Raw genomic sequence first — 19,776 nt, 5'->3', positions numbered from 1 at the left:
GAGCTAGGCAGGGACCAGGTCTCATGACCTCAGGGATAGTTCCTTCTACTACCCTTTGCCGCCTTTAAGATTGGGACAATAACAGTTAAACAGCAAATCTCTCCTTGAATCTTCATTGTTTTTTTTTTTTAAATGCTTGCTTAGTCATCCAGACACTAGCTAGGTGGAGTTTGAATTCTGTCTACAAAATCTTCTTGAATTTCTCAGGATCTTTGAGAACTGAGAGAAGATGGTGAGGCAGAGTCTCTGCACTAGTCAACCACTGATGAAAATGACTATGCTTTGAGGGAAAATATTTACGCATATTTACCTTTGTATGCATGTATTAGTTTCCTATTGCTGCTGTTACAAATTACCGTAAGTGTTGTGGCTTAAAACAATACACTTGCTGTCTGACAGCTGTGGAGGTCAAAAGTCCAAACTGGGTCCGCAGGACTGCATTCCCTGGAGGCAGGCTGGGGTGGGGGTGCGTTTCCTTCTCCAGCTTCTAGACAGAGGCTGCCTTCTTTCCTTGGCTCATGGCCTTACATCACTCGGACCTCTGCTTCCGTGATCACAGTTCCCTCTATCTGACTAATCCTCCTGCCCCCCCCCCCCCCCGCCGCCATATAACCACCCCCATGATTACGTTGTGGCCACCAGCTGTGATCTGCAGAGACCCTTTTGCAAAATAAGTTATGATATTCCCAGATTGTGGGGGTTAGGCTGTGGGCATCTCTGGGGGCTGCAACTCTGGCTACCACAAGCATGAAATACCTCAAAAGATACAAAAGAAGTTTGAAATATTGGTTACCTTTGAGGAGGGGAAGTAGATGGCTGGGGATTGAGTGTGGGAGGGAGATTTGACTTTGCTCCCTTTCATCCTTCTGAGTATGTTTCTTTGCACACATTCCTCGTGTCATTCTTAAAGACCTTTGATATGATGTATTTCATGTCCACAGGTCTGCTGGAGACCCCAGGTGACCAGCCAAGCTTCCTGGTTGAGCAGTGACAGAGATATCTCTGTTTATTTCTTTATTTTAGCCAACATCAGAATTGTTTCCCTGTACTAATTTGAATTTAATTCAAAATATGTACTGAGGGCCACTAGCACTCTGTTTTGCCCCAGAGGTTGTGGAGAGCTGTGGCGACGAGTCTGAGCTGCCCCACGAGCAGCACTGCACACGAGCACGCTCTACGGCGAGGCGGTAGCGTTCTCGCCCTGTGCCAGGCGGCTGTGGGAACTTGAAGTGCGGCTGGTGCAACTGAGGGACCGAATTTTCCTTTCATTTATCAATACTCTTGATTAATGTAAAATCAAATTAATTAGTAGTGGCTAGATGTTACCATATTAGACAGCATAGCTTTAAAGAAAAATACTAAGTTCTGAGTCATGTGATTTCCCAGACCCCTGCTGGGACAGCCAGGCCCTAGTTTAAGCAGTGAATTACTTTCTAAAACTGTAGACTCCTTATTTGCAACTGGATTTTCTTGTCCGTAGAAAGAAAGTCGTGATTAGGGATTGAATCCTCGGCCCACTAGAAGAGGGTTATCTTGCAAGATAGGGCTGGTACCTCATGGATCTCAAGGCTTGGTGCCACAGACGTTTTTCCGATGCTACTGAAATTGTTTCTGTGGGGAGATGTAGGTGGAGTTTCTTTTCCTATCTTCTGGCTGGAAGGAGTGCCTTTTTTCAGGGGAACCCAGGGACAAGTCCTGGATGCTTTCCAAAATGGACACATGTACTCCCTTGGACAGTATCCCCATCCCCACCCCTGTATCTCACCATCTATCTTCCTGGTCTGTTTTCTGTCCAGGGCAGGGAGTTCCAGAAATAACAAATTCAAACAAAATTTGCCTTTCTTTTGTCTTATTTAGAGCTTCTTAGTTTAAGTCCCCTTTATCCCGACCCTGGAAATAGTGAACCTATTTCAGAGGTCAGTGCCCTCCTATTCAAGAGGCAGTGCTGGAACTCTGGTCCTGTTGCCCCTGCCCTGGGTCCCTGGTGTCTGTCCACAGGCCTGTGGACTTGGACACATGCCAGGAGCCCTCAGGTCACCCTTGGTGTCTGTCATTCATCTGACTCTCCTCACACACCCCGCCCTCGGAGATCTGTGGTTTCCGAGTCTGGTGGAGGTAGACATGGAGGCTGGAGGGCCCGGGGAGGAAGTGGGTGGACTGGAACTGAGCTTCCCTGCCCACACGCACTGGCCATGCAGTTGTGCAGTTGGGAGTCCTAGACCCTAACTGGCTCCTCTGCTGGTGGCTCTGACCTTGCACTTAGCACTTAACCACTTGCAGTTTGTTTTCCCAATCTATCTAATAGGCTCACTTAGTATTTAGATGCTTTTTACATTGTACTGTTCTGTAATTCTCTCTTAGAAAATGGGAATTGAGGGAAGCCTCTCTGCCTTCTGCCCACCTGTCTGGATGATGTCCTTGCCCCACCAGCTTGGCCGTGCTCTGTGTGAAAGGGTTTTTCTTTCCTCTGCCCTCAAGGGGCAGAGCGAGTTTTGCCTGGGAGGCAAAGAGGCTTGCCCAGAAGCATCAGCGTTCCCAGGCCACACACAAGAGGCTGAGGTTCCCACTGTCCCTGTCTCCTTAGAAGGGATGTCAGGCAACAAGTGCCAAACCTGGGGCTTGGCTTTCCACAGTCTCTGTTCTGGAAGATAAGGCGCAGTCAGGAGGCCCCGAATTTGGCCCAAGGCTGGAATGAGCACCGCTGCCACCAGCGTCTGTCTCCTGGTCAGCCTTGAGCCCCGTGAGCAGCGGGAAGTGTGGTGTGGAGCCCACCCGCTTTATAACAGGGCTCCCTGCACAGGGTCAGTGTCCTCACATAGATGTCCCTGCCTCACTGGGAGTCACCTTTCTTTCCCCTCTCTGGGTTTTTCCCTGATCCTTTGTCCGTAACAAACAAGCGTTGTGGGTCTGACGCGAGGCTGCGCGCAGACACTGCCTCATTATCCAGTTAATCTCCGTTTGCTGTCACAGGTTCAGCCAACATTGGCATTTGCCTGCCTGGTAATAGAAAGCCCTTTTTTCATTGTCCCTTATGGGAAGAGCTGAATGACTCATTATGCCACAGTCAGCCTTCTGGGGTTCTTCGCCACAATAGGCCTGGCCGGCCAGATTAAAGGGCATAGTCACTGCAGGCTGCCTGTGTCATCAGTTCTGGACCCGGGGCTCCCGTCAGAGTTCCGAAGCGAACACAGCTAGATGAGCTGGGCAGTTCACTCTGCAGTCGAGCAGGTGATCCAGGGGGCCTTTGTGGCCTCTGGTGACACGGCTGTTGGTTTTGTGACACTGCTGTCCAGTGCTCAATGACAAGTTGACGTTATTGCCTCCTTTCTTCCCTTGACTTGTCTCAGGTGTTTGGTCCGTGTACCTGCTTTGGATTAGTGCCTAGCACTTGACACACGGTCAGTCTTGGTGGAACGGATAAATGTGTGTGTGATATGAGTCAGGGACCCTAAGAATAGGGCAGGAGGCTACAGTGATTCCCACGCTAGTGTGCAGAAAACTCACCTGGGAAGCTTAGTAAATGTACTGCCTACACCTCATCCCTAGAGGTTCTGATTTAGATCTAACCAGGGGCCAGGCATTCCGTATTTTAAGCATTCAGTCAGGTGATTCCTTTTCAGGTGATCAGCATCCAGAAAACAATGTCCCAGGAACTTTAAAGAGAATGGTGGGTTCAGGAGGTTTCATGCAGGACATGCAGGACACAACTTGAATGCATCCCATTCTTTTAGCAGAAAAGGCAAATAGGCTTTGTCTCACAAGCCAGCTCAAATCTGTTCACAGTGGCTGAGGAAGATTCTGAGGTCATCCTCAGCTTGCTAGGGAGGACCATGATTACTCATCAGGGTCACCTCCATAGGTGGATGGGGTAGCATCTGTACCACCCGCCGCCTCAGTTGCCTGGACACAGGGCTAACAGACCAAATCTTCAGCTAACGTGGTCCCTTAGCATGAGGCTGGCCAAGATACAGGCTGTGATGGGTCATTACAACCCTGGGCTGCCTTTCTTCCTGCCTTGAGGTTTTAGGAGTAGATGTGGAAAGCTGCTGGTGATACATGAAAGGCTCAGTAAGCAGTAGTGGGTGTGCAGACGCTGGTACTTAGTTGAATCTGCCTTATCATTTGTCAGTTATGTGATGGGCAACTTACTTAACTCTGTGCCTTAATTTCTTCATCTGTGAAACAGGAATAGTACCTACCTCATAAGGTGGTGGTAGGGATTGAAGGAGGCAGACTATATATGCGCACTCAGAAGAGTGCCTGTCACAGTGAGGACAACACAGACCAGCTGTTGTTGGGAACCACCCTGACCGGTATCAGAAGCTAAAACCCCCGCCTAGGCTAAGGCTAAGGGAACGCCCCTGGAACCGTAAGCCAGCAAGGAGACAAAAGCTTATCTCCCTGGCAGGAGTGCTGCTTCTGCTGCTTTATTCATAACTGAACCCCAAAAAGCTTGGTTGATTAGCCAAAGACAGGTAAGATTCCCCACGGGGGGAACGACCTAAGACAGGCACGATCACGTGGGAGCCCCCCAAAAGAAGGACTTGGGGGGCTGCAGCAAAAGGGGGTGATGGACCCTCGCTCCTCAGCTTTGTCGTAGCCTGAGTTCTCATGTCTGGGAGAAAAACTCCTTATCTCTTGGTTGCCTTAGTTCCCTTGCTCCACCTAAGCCTGAAACAATGACAGGGTGGTGCAGCTCTGTGCTGAAAAGGGCGGATTCCCCAGGTGATCAGGCCTAAGAAAGAATATGTAAATTACTGTGAAACCTGCTTTGTTTAGAATGCTCTCAGTTGAATGAGAGGGGTCCAAGGAGGAAGTTAGTTTGTTCCTCAAAGTCTTACAGCTCTTTTACCCCCACTCAAAATAGACCGGCAGAGTTCCTTGTTTTCTATGGTTCCTTACTTCCCCCTAATGAGTACTGTACTTTACCTGAATTATTATGCAAAATGAGCCCAATAAAAACAGGTATGGATGGTAAATCAGCGCGCTCCCCACTAGGGGTGGCCATTTCGTCCCTACTTTCCCACAGAAACTAGCCTGTCTCTGTGCATGTTTTTTCTCGCATGTTTTTTGTCGAGCCATCCACAGCATTCCGTGATCACTGCTGGCCGGTGACCCACACAACAAGCTGTTACTTTTATTACGTGTGTATTGTGATTTATGGGTACAAAGGAATTCTCAGCTCTTTGACGAAGGGACCTCTTGGAGTCTGAGGTGCTCTTCCTGTGCCTGAGCTGTGAAATTCACACAAGAGAAAGGTGCGTCAGGGTATCTGAATGCCACAAGAACACCTCTTCCCCTTTCTTGTGAAAGGAAAAGGCTCAGAAAACGTGCATTGTTTGGGTCGTGCCTTCTGACAACTTCTCCCTGCCCTTGGGGCTGTGGGGCTCGTCTGCTGTGGACATTGATTTTGCTTGAAGCTTTGAAAAGGCAGAGTGCGGCATGGGGAGAGGGTGCCCAACTGGGACCTAGTTGTGGAAAGAGGCATTTGGCAAGCACTAATGAATAATATGGTAAGAATGGCATCACACATTTGTGAACTGGCCGAGTCGGCTTTCCGTAAACTCTGACCAACAGCTCCACTGTTCAGCAGAGTCTCCCAGGGCGCCTCTGGCCTGGGCGGGTGCTCCTCCAGCCCGAGGGGCCCACGTGTGACTTGCTGCCCAGTTATCTTACTGGTTTTCATGTAAGTGACATTAAAAAAAGGTTTTTTTTATTAACCATTTCTTTTATTTTTCTGTATTTATTTTAAAAATATTTTTTCATTTTTCAATTCTGGTTGGCATATAATACTATATTCGTTTCAAGTGTACAACATAGTGGTTAAACATATATAACTTATGAAGTAACCACCCTAATATTCCCAGCACCCATCTGACACCAGGCATAGCACTCCAGTGTTGTTGACTAGATTCCCTGTGCAAGTACCTTACTTTCTTTCTAGTAACTGCCAATTTGTACACGTTACTCTCTTACCCTTTTCGCCTCGCCTCCCAACCCCATCCCACCTGGTGACCATCAGTTTCGTTCTCTGTGTCTTTGAGTTTGTTTCTCTTTTGTGTATTCATTTGTTTTTAGATTCCACACAAAAGTGACATTGTATGGTATCTGTCTTTCATAATACCTTCTAGTTCCATCCGTGCTGTCACAAGGGCAGGATTTCATTCTGTTTTATGGCTGAGTCATCTTCCATTGTATGTATGCACTTCAGCTTTAGTCAGTTGTCTACTGATGGACACTTCGGTTGCTTCCATGTCTTGGCTATTGTAGATAATGCTGAGAACGTAGGAATGCACATACCTTTTCGAATTAGTGTTTTGGTTGTCTTCAGGTAAATACCCAGAAGTGGAATTTGCTGGGTTATATGATAGTTCAGTTTTTAATTTTTTGAGGAACCTCCATCCCGTTTTCCACAGTGGCTGCACCGATGTACAGTCCCATCAGCAGCACACGAGGGTCCCTTTTCCCTGTGCCCTCACCAGCATTTGTTGGTGTTGCTTTCCTGGTGACGGCCATTGTGACAGGTGTGAGGTGACATCCCATTGTGGTTTAACTCGCATTTCTGTGATGATCAGTGACATCGAGCGTCTTTTCATCTGCCTATTGGCCATCTGTTGTCCTCTTTGGAGAAATAGCTGTTTGAGTCCTCTGCCCATTTTTTAATCAGATTATTTGGTTTTGGGGGTGTTGAGTTGTATGAGTTCCTTATATATTTTGAATATTAACCCCTTATTAGATGTATCATTGGTGAATATCTTCTCACATTCAGTGGGTTGTTTTTTTGTTTTGTTGATGGTTTCTGTTGCTGTGCAAAATCTTTCTAGTTTGGTGCAGTCCCGTTTGTTTTCCTTTTGTTTCTTTTGCTCAAGGAGATATATCCAAAAAAATATTGCTAAGAGCGATGTTTTTTTTCCAGGGGTTTTATGATTTTTGGTCTTACATTTAAATCTCTACTCCATTTCGGGTTTATTCTTATATATGATATAAGAAAGTGGTCTCGTTTCATTTGGGGGCAGGGTATGTATCTGTCCAGTTTTCCCAACACCATTTATTGAAGACACTGTCTTTACCCAGTGTATGTTCTTTCTTCCTTTGTCATAGATTATAAGGGATATTTATTAAGCTCCTACCACATGCCTAGCATTGTTCTGGGTGTTGTTGAGGATACAAAAGAGGTGGCCTATACCACAGACACTCTAAGCTCTGGCTAAGTAGGTATCCAAACATTTAACAAATTTAAACAGAAAAAAACCTGTCCTTATTCTGTGCACTGCCTGTGCACCGGGCCGCGTGCAGTAAGAACCAGGGATGCCCATTTTGGTGTTTACCATACACAGCAGAGGGAGCGAGATGTGTACTCAGCTGTAACAAGCAGTGTGTGATGAGGCCCACTCGGGTCTGGCAGCAGTTGAGAGAGAGAACACTGCAAACCGGGAGGTCAGGAAGGGTAGCGTGAGACCTGGTCAGGAAGGGTGGTAGAATTCACAGAGGAGATGCGCAAACACACCACCTTCACATACTGACAAGCAGACTTTTGGTGAAGCGTGTAGTCCTCATGAGGGCTGAGGTTGGGCTGGCAGCGGCATTTGAATGCGCGTTTGGGAGCCCGAGAAGGGTTCTGAGTGGGAGAGTGGTGCGAGCAGCGTAGAGCAGGAGTTGGCTGGAGCAGCGGTGCAGTGGGGCTGCCTCACAGAGAGGAGAAACTGGCCAGGGCTGCCCGTCACTGAGTCTTGGCAGGGGGAGGGGAGAGGGGGCGTTGAGCTCCCAACTTGGGTGCACGCGGAACCCCAGAGAGGTGGGGTTTGTCGTAGTGAAGAAGCCAATTACAGAGTTATCTGCCTTGCTTAGATGTAGGTTTTTTTATCTACCAGTTAACCTCTCCTTGTGTTTTACAGATTCAGCCAGTTATTGAAAAAACCTTCCCTTTTTCTAAAGTTCCAGAAGCCTTTCTGAAGGTGGAAGGAGGACACGCACGAGGAAAGACTGTAATTAATGTCATTTAAATAAATATTCAGTTTGGTGATTATTGGCTCTTTTATTTGGTGAGCGCCAAAAACCTTTTTGCCAGTAATTTCCTGTCTTCTAAACTGAGCACACAGGTCGGTTTCATAGCCAGAGCGCCACCCTCTGCCCCGCCCACAGCACTTCCTGACTGCACAGCCCTGCGCTCCGGGTTGCCCAGAGGTCTGTGCTGTGTGCCAGGCACAGGGGACACACAGGGAAAACGTGATGTGGAAATAGGCACACTTGGACTTGTCTGTAAATCAGTGGAAACTGCATAGTTTTTTTCAAGCTGTTCTTTCACACCAGATTAGCAGATTGTTGTGACACCTCTGTGCTAATGGCTAAAACTGATTTCCTTGTCACAGTGTTAGTGAGGTGCTAAGATTTTGGGGGGCACGGGTGGGTGGCAGCATGAAGAGCTCACTGAAGCCAGTTCATCCTTAGAGCCATTGGTGAGCACGCGAGTATCTGGCCCAGGCTTCCCGGGACTTTTATTCCTCTGCTCGGCTGGGAATGTGACAGCCCTCGGGCTTCTGCATCTCTCAGGGTCAAATACAAAAATCTGGCTGGTGGTTTGGTTGTTTGCTCTCTTGGAAATTGGACAGTGATGCTAACATTTCTGACTTTTTTAAACCCTTACATTTTGTATAAGGGCTCCTTCAACCAGTGAAACATGCTTCGTTGAAGACTTTTCCGTGGAAATTACCACCATTCCATTGGGGCCGAGTTCTCCACTTTTGACCTTAATGTCTGCATTTAGATATTTCATCCATAACCCTGCTGAGGGTTTTTTTTTAAAGATTGTATTTATATATTTTTAGGGAGAAGGGAAGGGAGGGAGAAGAAGAGGGAGAGAAATATGTATTGGTTGCCTTCCACACCCCCAAACCGGGGATCTGGCCTGCACCGACGTGTGCCCTGACCAGGAGTCAAACTGGTGCCTTTGGTGTGCAGGGCAACGCCCAGCCCGCCAAGCACACCAGCCAGGGCCCGCTGTGGCTTCTGAACCCCTTGTCTGCCCTTCACTCCTGGGCGGGGAGTGCTTATCTCCCGTTGTGCTCATCGACACTGCAGCGCAGATGCTTGGTTTGGCTTCTGAGTAACTTTCTACTGGGTCTGTTCCTGTTAGACACACATTTAGTCGTGTCTTGGATGAGGGCTTTTCTCTGGAATTGCTGTTCTCACCACTACAAATTTTTCCCAAAAGAAAGACTGTGCTTTTGGTTGTGAACAGTCTCCGCTCCTTTCCCTCGTGGGCCCCCTCCCAGGCGGGGGTAGCGTGGGGCAGAACCGAACCAGACCTCACTCGCCCCGGTGTGCGCACTTGCACCGCTGAGCCTGGAAAGTGGGGCATCAGTGGACCTCTCCCTGCCGTTACTCCAGCACCCCTGAAGCGTGCCTTGTCCTAACCAGTCAGACATCTGTTTCCAGTCTGCCGGCTGACTCTCCTTGAAGTGTTACGGGGGCTACTGAAAGGACTTTATCAGTACAGTTAACCAGAGTCAAGTTTATTGAAGAGCTTCATCCAACAGAGGGCACTGTCGAATGGTCGCCCCACTACACGGTGATGAGCTGCACATCCAGGAACAAGACACACATTGGCTGTTGCTGGACACGTACAAACGTTATTTTAAAACTGAAGATACTACTCTGATGACCATAATGCTTACCACAGCCTCGAGAGAGGATCGACATTTTAGAATTGGAAACACTGGAACAGATAAAAAGGAAATAAGGTTTGTTCTTCATGTGACAAGAGCACCAGCATTCAGTGACAAGGACAACTAGATCAGGACTGAAAGAGGAAGAGTGTTTTCAAGGACTGTTTTAGCAGTTTTGCCCAAAAAAGAGTGCGTACTAGTTGAATAGCACCGAATGATCTGGGCAGTATGCTGTCAGCAGTTAAACGTTTTGTTTTCATTGAAATGCTTGCTGGGTTGTAGGGTTTTCAGAGTTCTAAGATTTGACCAACAAGCATCACTCACGGCCTCCTTCCCTTCACTTTCAGAAGAGCATTGCTGCTCCTCTTCCTGAGCCTTCCCCACTCTGGTCTCAGCTACCCAGAGTGAGCGACCACTGAGGCTGCCAGACCCTGAGCCCCGAGGCTGTCCTCGGAGCATGGCTGTGGAAGCTTCCAGGCAAGGGAGCCCCAGGCAGACCTCCTGCATAGTGCACAGGAAATTGGGCTGAGAGACCTGAGTTTAGCAAAGGATTGCATAAGACTGCTTCAGAACTAGTTACAGATGTGTGAGGACGGGCTAATAAATTAGGTCATGATGATGCTGTTCCAGTAGCATTTGCAAGAAAAGCATGAAACACTCTTGGGACATTCTGGGGCACCCCATGGGTGAGTTAAAATAATTCAAATCCTGCTAATAAGTGTAAGCAGACATGGACATGAAATTTTAAATCTACTAATAATTAATATTAACAAGTTCTTTGTTTATACTCATTCAGTTCCATAAAATATGCCTGAATATAATTCCCCAGTTTGCTATACAGCATCATTAATGATTCAGAAAACAGAAGGTCAAGGACCAAAACTATAGGCCTAATATATAATTTCTTCTCAGGTGCTAAACAGTTTTCTACCTTACAAACTTAAGCTTTTATACTTCCCTTTAAAGTGTAAGGGATTTGTAGGTCCACAAAGTCAGAAAATTTGTTCCTGTTCTCTCCCACTATCTTTGGAAATCATTTAAAATGTATGTAGTCTTAAAGTCTTGAGATATTTTTTCAAACCACCCAAAAGCTGCTAATGAGGCAACCTGCTGAAGCAGCTGCTGAAAGGAAATGAAAGGCAAGACATGAAGGAAGAACAGGTCAGGCCATCGGTTTAGAACTGCTAGAGCCTTCTGATGAGGCGAGACGACTGTCCCGGCCAGATGGTCCCGGCCGCTGTGTGGTTCAGAGTGTAGAGCTGCTGAGGGAGCGTGCCCGCTTTCCTCTCGGTTCTTCCAGAGCTGCCAGTCCTCCACAGACGCTCCTCCTGCGTCCTTCCTTGGGTTCACAGGACCATGGCCTCCCACACTTGGGTTAGCTTCTCTTTGCTGGCGGTGTTGAGGATAATGTGATTTTGATCATACTGTGCACCCCCTGAAAAGGAAAAGATGATAAAAGGAAACGTGCCCACAGTGAAGGGGCTGCAGCAGACGGAGTTTATCCCAATGCAGGTGGAGTTTACTCCAACGCCAGTACAACTGAAGTGAAAGTAAAGATGCCTCAAGGAGACAAGGTGGGCAGGGGGAACCCTGAAATGCACCTGGGTCCGAGAGGGTCAGTCGCCGTGGGTAAACGTGCAAAGATCCCGTGACAAGGGCATCAGCAACTCCACAAGGAATTTCCTGCTTGCTGGGGCTCCTTTTCCTACTCAAGTCTTAATACCTAGTCCCCAGCCCTTCTTAAGATGTCTGAAATTGTGGGGGACAGGGAAGAATGTAAAGAATGAAAAAGGAGCAAAGAGACTGGAACACATTCAGGGATGAGATCGTGGATCCAAGATACCAGTGAGGAAAGAAGCAGGCAGACCTGGCAGTAGTGGAGTGGCTGTCAGGTGGGACACAGGTTTTGCACCAACAATGAAAATGGCTCCACCAGGTAAGAGGGAAGGTCTGAACCACACCCCGACATGCAGGCTTTGACGTATCAAAATCCATAGCATTTCGGATGCTGGTCCTGCTGGTATGGTCTCTGTAAACTCCCTTTCACCAGAAAGCTTGTAAGGGTAGTTTCCAAGGGTGCCTAGTAGATCATTCAGATACTTTAGTGTTAAAAACAGCCTCGAGGCTTTCTTTCAGTGGAGGAACATTAACAAAAGGGTCACCTGAGTATTTCTGCCAGTTGGAACAAACATCCTTTCAGAGGGATACTTTGTTCTTTTTAAATTTTAATCGACCCCCCTCTGCCCAGGATATGTTTATCGATGAGAGACAGAGAGGAAAAGAGAGACACAAGATTGGCTGCCCTCCCATACACGCTCCAACTGGGGATGGAACCTACAACCTAGGTATGCACCTTGACTGGGAATCAAACCAACCCACGAACTTTTGGTACACTGTACAACGCTCCAACCAACTGAGCCACCCGGCCAGGGCAACTACCTTATCCTTTTCTAGCATTAGCCTTTGCACCAAAGACTCCATCAAAATAAAAATCTATTCATCTGGTTTCAGGGTCAGTGTGACTGGTACGGAAATCATACTGCAGCGTCAAGGTAAGAAGAATTAAATGTCATTCTCTTTTTAGAAAGTACCCAGAAGATCTGATAACTTAGACCACAGATCTTGGTAGGTGGGGAAGGAAATCCTCTCTTATCCAGTAGTCCTCTAGTACGAGTTTGGCTTACAGTCCTCGATAATCTGGAGTCCACACAGTTGGGTGTAGGACAGAATACAGGGGCAGTGTACCCTGGGCCTTGTTTGTGTAAGTTTGCAGTGGAAATGGGAAAGATACCAACGCCTGGAAACCCCGCTGTGTCCATTGAGACACACACACTCCACTGAGGTTTCAGGAAGTGTTTTTATCTTAGGGTCACAATGTCTTTTTCATTCTTCAAGATTATTGTACATATTTTAATTTACTTATTGTGTATATTACAGCTTAATTCTAATTAACATCATGACGATTAGAAAGTTACTGAGAAATAATCTGATTTATTCTTCTGCCCTTGGGGAGAATTAAAATCATCCCAGACATCTGATGTTTTTGCACGCATGGCTTCCTATCCAGTGTACCAAAGGGAAGGAGTGTGGTTGTATCTCCTCTGCACAGTGTGTGGGGTATGTGGCCCTACTCACTCCTGTCCACAAGGTGGCACCGTTCTCCCACATCCTGAGACAAATTTACATCCAGTTTAACAAGCCACTACATCGGCTACCATACTAGATACACTGAGAGTTCACAAACATACAGATGTTATCTTTACTCAAGAAGCATTTGACTAATTTCAGCACATCTTAGGAAGGGACTTTGGGACTTTAGCCCTAAGGAGGAACCTCCTGGAGTTCCACAGTACCCGCCAGAGTCAAAACTAGAAGCCAGGTATCCATACTCCTGGCCAGCTGTTAATGTAGCAAGTGGGAAGAAGTCCTGCAGGCCTGGCATGTCTAAACAGTAAGCTTTTTGAAGCCAAGGTAGTATCCCTTTTTCCCCACTTTGAGCCTTCCACATAGAGGGGTGCCTGATACATGCATGTTGGAAAACTGAAAGAACTGCTCTAAGAAATTAGCTCATAGGGATTGCTCTGACCTTAACCCCAGACAGCAGAAACTAACCACATTTGTAAGAAAAAAATTCACATTTCCAGTGGCTTCTCTGGAAGTTTTGAAACTTTCTTGTATAGATGGAGAAGCTCCAATTTACACTTTGATGAGAACAAGAGTAAAGAAAGGTCTGGCGCAGAGGTTCTTGACCAGTTTGAACCTCAGGTTGATCATCTGCAGGCTCTACAAATGGCAGATCCTGGACCTGATGTAACGTGAAGAAGGTATATTATACTTGTTTTCCAAATGTTACATTTATGTTCCTGTATCTTGGCATTTCATCCTGCCTGTTGTGTACTGTGTAGTTTGTGCTCCCTAAGTGAAGTACTCTCTCTTTAACTCATACACCGAGTTCGCCTCTGAGCCCCTTTCCAGCTTCTCAGGTTCTTTGCGAATTCTTATCCCATCCTTCGTGGGTGGGCCACTCGATCCACCTGGAGGTCACCCACAGTGACGGCCCCTCCTGCTCCCCAGGCAGTCACCAAAGCCCCTGATTGAAATGTTCAGGCTTATTCTCCGACATGCAGAAAAGATACTTTAAAACCAAATAGCAGCTGTTTCTTTACCCCTTTATCAATGTTTAATGACAGCTTTGGCCAAGAGCCCTGATTAAAGTAAAATTAAGCCAACTCTCTAGCAGCTTTTAAAAATGAAGTATGTGAAATAGTAAGGCTATGTCATAACCATTTCACTAAATTTATAAACATAATCATGTTGGCTTTCCTCATAGGAAACAGAAAGTCTCCATTAATAATTTAAAACAAAATTACCCCATATGACGTGAATAAAACACGTCTTCATTTGCTTATCTGTCGACAGCAACAACATTTAAGTGTATTCCCATGTCTATGTTAGAAAGTTTTGCTTTGTTTTAGGTTGTTTTTAAATTATCAGTGGGACTCCTGGCAGTAAAGAGAACTTGTTAGAAATGCAGATTCTCAGGCCCCGCCCCAAAATCTACTGTATCAGGAACTCTGAGCGTGGGGCCTAGCTGTCTGTGTTTCTGTAAGTCTTCCAGGTGATTCTCCTGCAGATAAAGTTTGGGAAATACTGTCCTAAAAGTATCTGTTCTTCTCAAGCACCATCAGTTTGCTGTGGATTTTCAGTGAGCACATGATCAGTTGGATTCCTCTTGGTTGTGCTGTTTAATTCCTCTTAGATCTTGGGTCTTTCCAGTGAAAGGCCACAGGCACGGACATGAGAATCATCGACTATCCTAAGTGAGATCGCAGCCCTTTCACGTGTGGTTTTTAGGCTCACACTGGTACAATAAAATAAAAGGTTTGAAGACCTCCCAGGTCCAGATTCCACCTCAGCGCTTACAGCCAGGTGGATTAACCCCTGTGAGCCTCATATTTGGGGCTGTAAGGAGGGGAAAGGAGGGGTAACAGGCCTCTCGCGGCTGCTGAGGATCACGTGAGAACGCAGAGTGTGTATGTAGCACAGCGGCCGACACACAGCAAGGGATCTTACTACTCATGATAGTAGGCTCGCATTTTCAGAAGTAAAGACTAGGTTTTTAGTTAAAGAAAGAAAATAAAGGAGAGGATCCTTACCTTTGACATCTAAAACTAAATTTGGCTTCAACTTGCTGTAGATCCTGCCGTCCGACTTCATGCTCCAGAACTGACTGTCGGCGTTCTGGTCGAGCGCCAGGCCCAGCTTGGAGCCCGAGGTGACGAGGCTCCCCACGATGGTCAGGCAGCAGTCTTCCGCTATCTGGTGGTGCAAAAGACACGGCACTCAAGTACCACTGTGGTCCGTCCCTGTTAAACTAATTTTCAAAGTCATCCCAGACAGAGCCCAGTTTCCTTTGCGCGGCATGAGGCATTTCGGCTTTTAGCCAGGGTGACTGGACCAGACAGCAGATATTTATGCCCTTCGGTTCTGATGACACGAGTGATGGGGAGTTCTCTGTCCTTGTCCACTGGAAGAGACCTCTGCCTTTTGTGAGCCTCCATCTGACTAGTAAAAGAAGCCTGAGAACATCCAAACTGCCTATCAGGATACTTTTCCCTCCCAGAAATGACTGACTATGAGGCTGGGTCTGTCGCTAAATCTCCCTGAGCTGACCACCTCTGCTCCGCCGGAGCCTTCTGGAATGTGGCCATGTCTCTAATTTCGAAGGCTGCTGCAGGACTGACATGGCTGAACAGACATGTTGTCATTTTAAAGCTTGAAAGTCTATTTATTCACTTCTCTCGTCTTTCCTTCATGATAAATGTCAAGTTGTCTGAAAAGGCATGCCCTCCAACAATAAAGGACACACAGATGCAGTAAAGTGTGTTTGCACGCAAAAGTTTTATGGGGCCTCTGAAGCGAGCCTCCCATTCCCATGCAGACGAGGTGTGGCAGGCGCGTGTGCAAGGGACCTCGCACGTGTGTGTGTGCTGTTCCACGCTGAGATAAAAAGGCTGGGATAGCCCAGGACACTCCTCCTTTTCTCACTGGCCTATTGAATTCAAAGTTGTTAAAAACATCATTAAAATATTTGTTAGAAATAATTGATGAAAGGTTCCATTTTCTTGAATTGTTTAAGATCATGGAGAGGCAGAAATGGGCTTTTTTACGCTTCTCTCTCACGGTCCTTGCTGTTTTCTCTGTGCAAGTCTAAACAGCACCTCGGCTTCCTGGCAGGGCGGTGCGCCCTCAGGCACAGCAGACCCAGGGAACAGCAGGCCTCTCCCAGGCTCCCAGCCTTCTGCTGACTCACGGGACATGGAGTGTAGGGAAAAACCCAGAGCAAGCAGTCAAGCCCATAAAATCAAGAAGTTAAAACGAGTATCTACAACAGAAGCAGAAGGTCCGCTCATAAAATCTTACCGCACTCAGCCCTTAAACGTGTGTTCCTGCAGGAACGATGAGAGAGGGAGAGGGGGCATTTTCTTTTCTTTTTTTTAAAGATTTTATTTTTATTATTTATTTTTAGAGAGGGGAGGGAGAAAGAGAGCGAGAGAGAGAGAAACATCAGTGTGCGGTTGCTGGGGGTCTTGGCCTGCAACCCAGGAATGTGCCCTGACTGGGAATCGAACCTATGATGCTTTGGTTCGCAGCCCGAGCTCAATCCATGAGCTACGCCAGCCAGGAGCAGGGGCATTTTCCATTTCACAAGGTGACAGTCAGGAAATGGACTGTGGCTCACACAGGGTGGCCCCTCCTCACCCTTCATTCTAGTCTGAGGTCCTCCAAAGTGTGAGCAAACCCAGGGCCATTTGTGTCAGTAATGTCGGGGCTTACAGTAAATCTCCATACCTAGTTGAAATTACTAAATAATGTTCTATGACTCTATAAAAATCAAGTATAGATATAAATATTCTGCCTTGGATCAGTGTTAGATTTACCTCTCATTATATGTTAATAGACTGGTTCTATAAGAGCTAAGGAGTATTTTTATGAAAAACCTAATTTATTTCTGAAAGTGCTCCAGGAATCATGAAGTAGCATGAATGTGAAAGATGCTGTCACAGACCTTTGTCTAACACTAAAAGCTCACCCTGCATTTGATGCATCCTTCTTGATAAATCCAAATCTGATCATCAGCACCCACGTCCTCCATGACCTGTATTCTGAGAAGCTTCAGATCCTCTAAGTTTCCATTGGTTGACATGAATAACCCTGTTGCTTTGTTTCGAAGTCGGAAGTAAATTCGTTTCTAGAAGACAAAAACCCCAGCAATGACCACGTGTAAGCTGTGCTGTTGGGAGCATTGAACAAGTATCCATAGCAGGGGCAGGATCCAGGGTGAGGGTGGGTTAGGGGTAATTACTATGCCCTCGAGTCCCACAGGCTTTAGGAAGATTCTGATGAAATGTCAAACAAGTGCCTGGGGCAGGGAGCCTGCCTGTGGACAACCCAGTCTTGGGACACGCCATGTTTTGATGTCAGGTGTGATAGCACTTCTGGAAGCAGTCACAATCTCCTACCACTCTCCAGAAACAGCCCAAACTCAGAAATGCAGGGTGGTGAAGGGAGAGACAAATTTCAAACTTGAAATTAAAATGTTGAGTTACATTTAAAAAAAATCAGATGAGGATCTGTTTGAAGCATGGAGAAGAAAAAAAAAAATACCTGATTAAAAGGTCGTAGAGAACCTATTTGGCGACAGCCACTGAATTCGTACCAGTTAGGTACTTCTGCTGGTGACAGCAGGAACTGCCGACCCCTGTAGTTGGCATACTCATAAGTCACCCATCTGTAAAAGGAAGCAGATAACCACAAGTAAACAGCACTATCCATTTGACAACGAGCCTCAATTACACTTTTAGAAAGATTCCAATGTTTAGACTGAGCTTTATACTTTAAATACACATTGGATGCGGGGGGGGCTGCCTTTTTTTCTAAAATACTTAAGGTGCTCATTTGTTGACAAATAGCACATTCTTGGTACATATTTATGCCAAGAAGATCCATTCTTGAAGAGAAACAGCTAAGTTTTTCCTGCATTAAGGCAATGAAATGGAGGTAATGTGTTAGTGGGGCAGCCCGGTGTTCCCGTGAGCTGTTCACACAGTGTTTCCAGTTGTCAGGACGGATCTTGTATTTAAATAGCTCATGTTGGTCAAGTTCTTAGTGTGTGGCATGTGGTAAGTACTATTGTGAGGGTTAGCTAAATAAAAACAACCCAAAGTTTTGTTTAAAATGAGAGTAATCTTCCTCAATCCAGAAAACTGCAACAGGTACTTTGGGTCTCCCAGAGATGCCACCTTCCCCCACGGGAGGAAGTATGAACCCCATGTGTGCAAGCAACCAACAGCCTCCCTCTGGCTGACGTGTTACGTCAGGGGAGAAGGTTCTTGACTTTTAATCCTGGAACTCTAAAACTAAAACCTGCTGAAAAAAATCACCAATAATTGTAGCACCTAAATAATCATTTTCTAAACAGCTATGGTCCACTCAACATTCGATGTATACAGCTAGACTATACGTATTGTTTTTAAGTGAAAGAAAAATACTTTCTTAAAAACATTTATTACATTGACAGTCCTTACTTGTTTTTACATCTTACTTAATTTCACAATTACTCCAAGTTGAGCAGAATCTCCCCGTACTGACCTTTAATCACTGTGCACAGTGTCTGCTGGTCACTCTGGGTTGAAGGAGAGTCCCAGCCCTTACTCCAAAATCAAAGGGCTTGGTCTTTCAAAGGGAAAAGAAAAAGGAGTGCTCTCTTACTTGCTAAAAAGGTGCTCGATAAATTTGCAGCGCACCACTGTGCTGCTCAGTCCCCTCGGAACTCTGAGAGGCATCAGAGACACAGTCCTTGCCCTGATAAAGGCAGAGTCCGGAGGGAGATGCGGGAGGCACGTCATACAGGGCGGAGAGCACACTGTGAAGGTGCCTAATCATTAACCCTACAGAAAATGGGGGTTGTATGCCACTTTGTTTGAGGTAATGTAGGAGAGAAAGAAAGATGACCCAACTTAATTCTTAAAGTCAACTCTTTCATCGAATAGACAAGTAGAAAACTCACTCACATGCCACCTAGCACCTGAATGGAGCGGATCTGCGTGTTGAATCCTAGGGATCGGAGGTTCACTGTTTCTGCGCTGAGTTCCATCTTTTTTCCTTTGAAGTCTTCTCTTTCGAAAAGAATAATGGTCGGCTCAGACAATTCCTGTTTAGGAACAAAAATAATGTCCTGTTACTCATCTTTGATAGTACTGCAGTTTGAACTTAGGCAAAAATCGTCTTGTTATGAGGACAGAGCATGAGGCCTGGCCATACAGGTCCAGCCTGCCATCAGGTCCCTTCCCAGGAAGTCTGGGGGCCGGTTCAGTCCAAAGCCAGGCGGAGGAAGGCAGGAGGGGCTGGAGGTCTCCCTACTGCACAGAAAGGCAGGTGAGTGTAAACAGTGTTATGCAGCGTAGGGGATATCCCGGGCACAAAGGATGGGTACCTATGTCTGGAATATCGACATGTCTAATGGATTTCTTGTCAGTCCTGCCATTTTCTGGTGGGATAAGGAGGGGCTGGGACCGGAGAGCTATGGACACATATGGGAAGGGTCCGAGGGCTACTGCAGGCTTTGGGGCCGAGTGTTTAATCGTCAGTGGGTAGCGGTTCTGCGCACTGATGCTCCTAAACCTTCCTGGAGGAGTATTGTTAGGAGGAGAGAAAAATACAAGATGTTCAATCTGTCATTTATTTTCAAATCATGACCTTATGGGTCATGACCTTATGACCCTAGACAAAGTGCTAATGATAACAATCCTGAAATCATAAATGATACATCAAAAATCCCCTACCTGCTTAAAGTTTTGTGGTGCAGGTATGGGACTTACTGCTTCATTTGTGTTATTGTGCTCTGACTTGAGGATTCTGTTGACCAGTAAACAGAGCAGATTGGTGTGCAGAGGGGGTTTGTGTCATATCTGTAAGCTATTGAATCTGACCACTTCATTCCACGTTTCACAGCTGCTACTTTCACATCTCCAGAAAGGTCAACATTGTCATTATTTGAACAGTCAGGAAAGGATGCGATAAAGCCAACTCATATATATTACTTCTGCCT

At 46.4% G+C, this 19,776-nt stretch overlaps 2 protein-coding genes across 6 annotated transcripts in view; one reads left to right on the top strand and one right to left on the bottom strand.

The window, feature by feature from the left end:
- RTN4IP1 (reticulon 4 interacting protein 1) overlaps positions 1 to 8,023 on the top strand; it is a 44,234-nt gene extending 36,211 nt beyond the window's left edge. For all 4 annotated transcript variants that reach the window (XM_045843755.1, XM_045843756.1, XM_045843752.1 and 1 more), the window contains exon 9: positions 7,896 to 8,023. In XM_045843755.1, coding sequence (XP_045699711.1) covers positions 7,896 to 8,003 — 108 coding nt within the window. In that variant the 3' untranslated portion in view covers positions 8,004 to 8,023. The remainder of the gene's footprint in view (positions 1 to 7,895) is intronic.
- Positions 8,024 to 9,491: 1,468 nt separating this feature from the next.
- Positions 9,492 to 19,776, bottom strand: part of CRYBG1 (crystallin beta-gamma domain containing 1) — a 187,263-nt gene continuing 176,978 nt past the window's right edge. For both annotated transcript variants that reach the window (XM_045843749.1, XM_045843750.1), the window contains 5 exons: positions 18,740 to 18,879; positions 17,334 to 17,457; positions 16,759 to 16,917; positions 14,822 to 14,984; positions 9,492 to 11,100 (listed from right to left, as the gene is read on the bottom strand). In XM_045843749.1, the coding sequence (XP_045699705.1) occupies positions 11,012 to 11,100; positions 14,822 to 14,984; positions 16,759 to 16,917; positions 17,334 to 17,457; positions 18,740 to 18,879 (675 nt within the window). In that variant the 3' untranslated portion in view covers positions 9,492 to 11,011. The remainder of the gene's footprint in view (positions 11,101 to 14,821; positions 14,985 to 16,758; positions 16,918 to 17,333; positions 17,458 to 18,739; positions 18,880 to 19,776) is intronic.

Source organism: Phyllostomus hastatus, unplaced genomic scaffold (genome assembly GCF_019186645.2).
Source record: "Phyllostomus hastatus isolate PE091 unplaced genomic scaffold, TTU_PhHast_1.1 phas_contig_40, whole genome shotgun sequence".
Lineage (NCBI taxonomy): Eukaryota > Metazoa > Chordata > Mammalia > Chiroptera > Phyllostomidae > Phyllostomus > Phyllostomus hastatus.
Note: the sequence above shows the minus strand (reverse complement) of the source record. Positions and strands in the feature narration are given on the sequence as shown.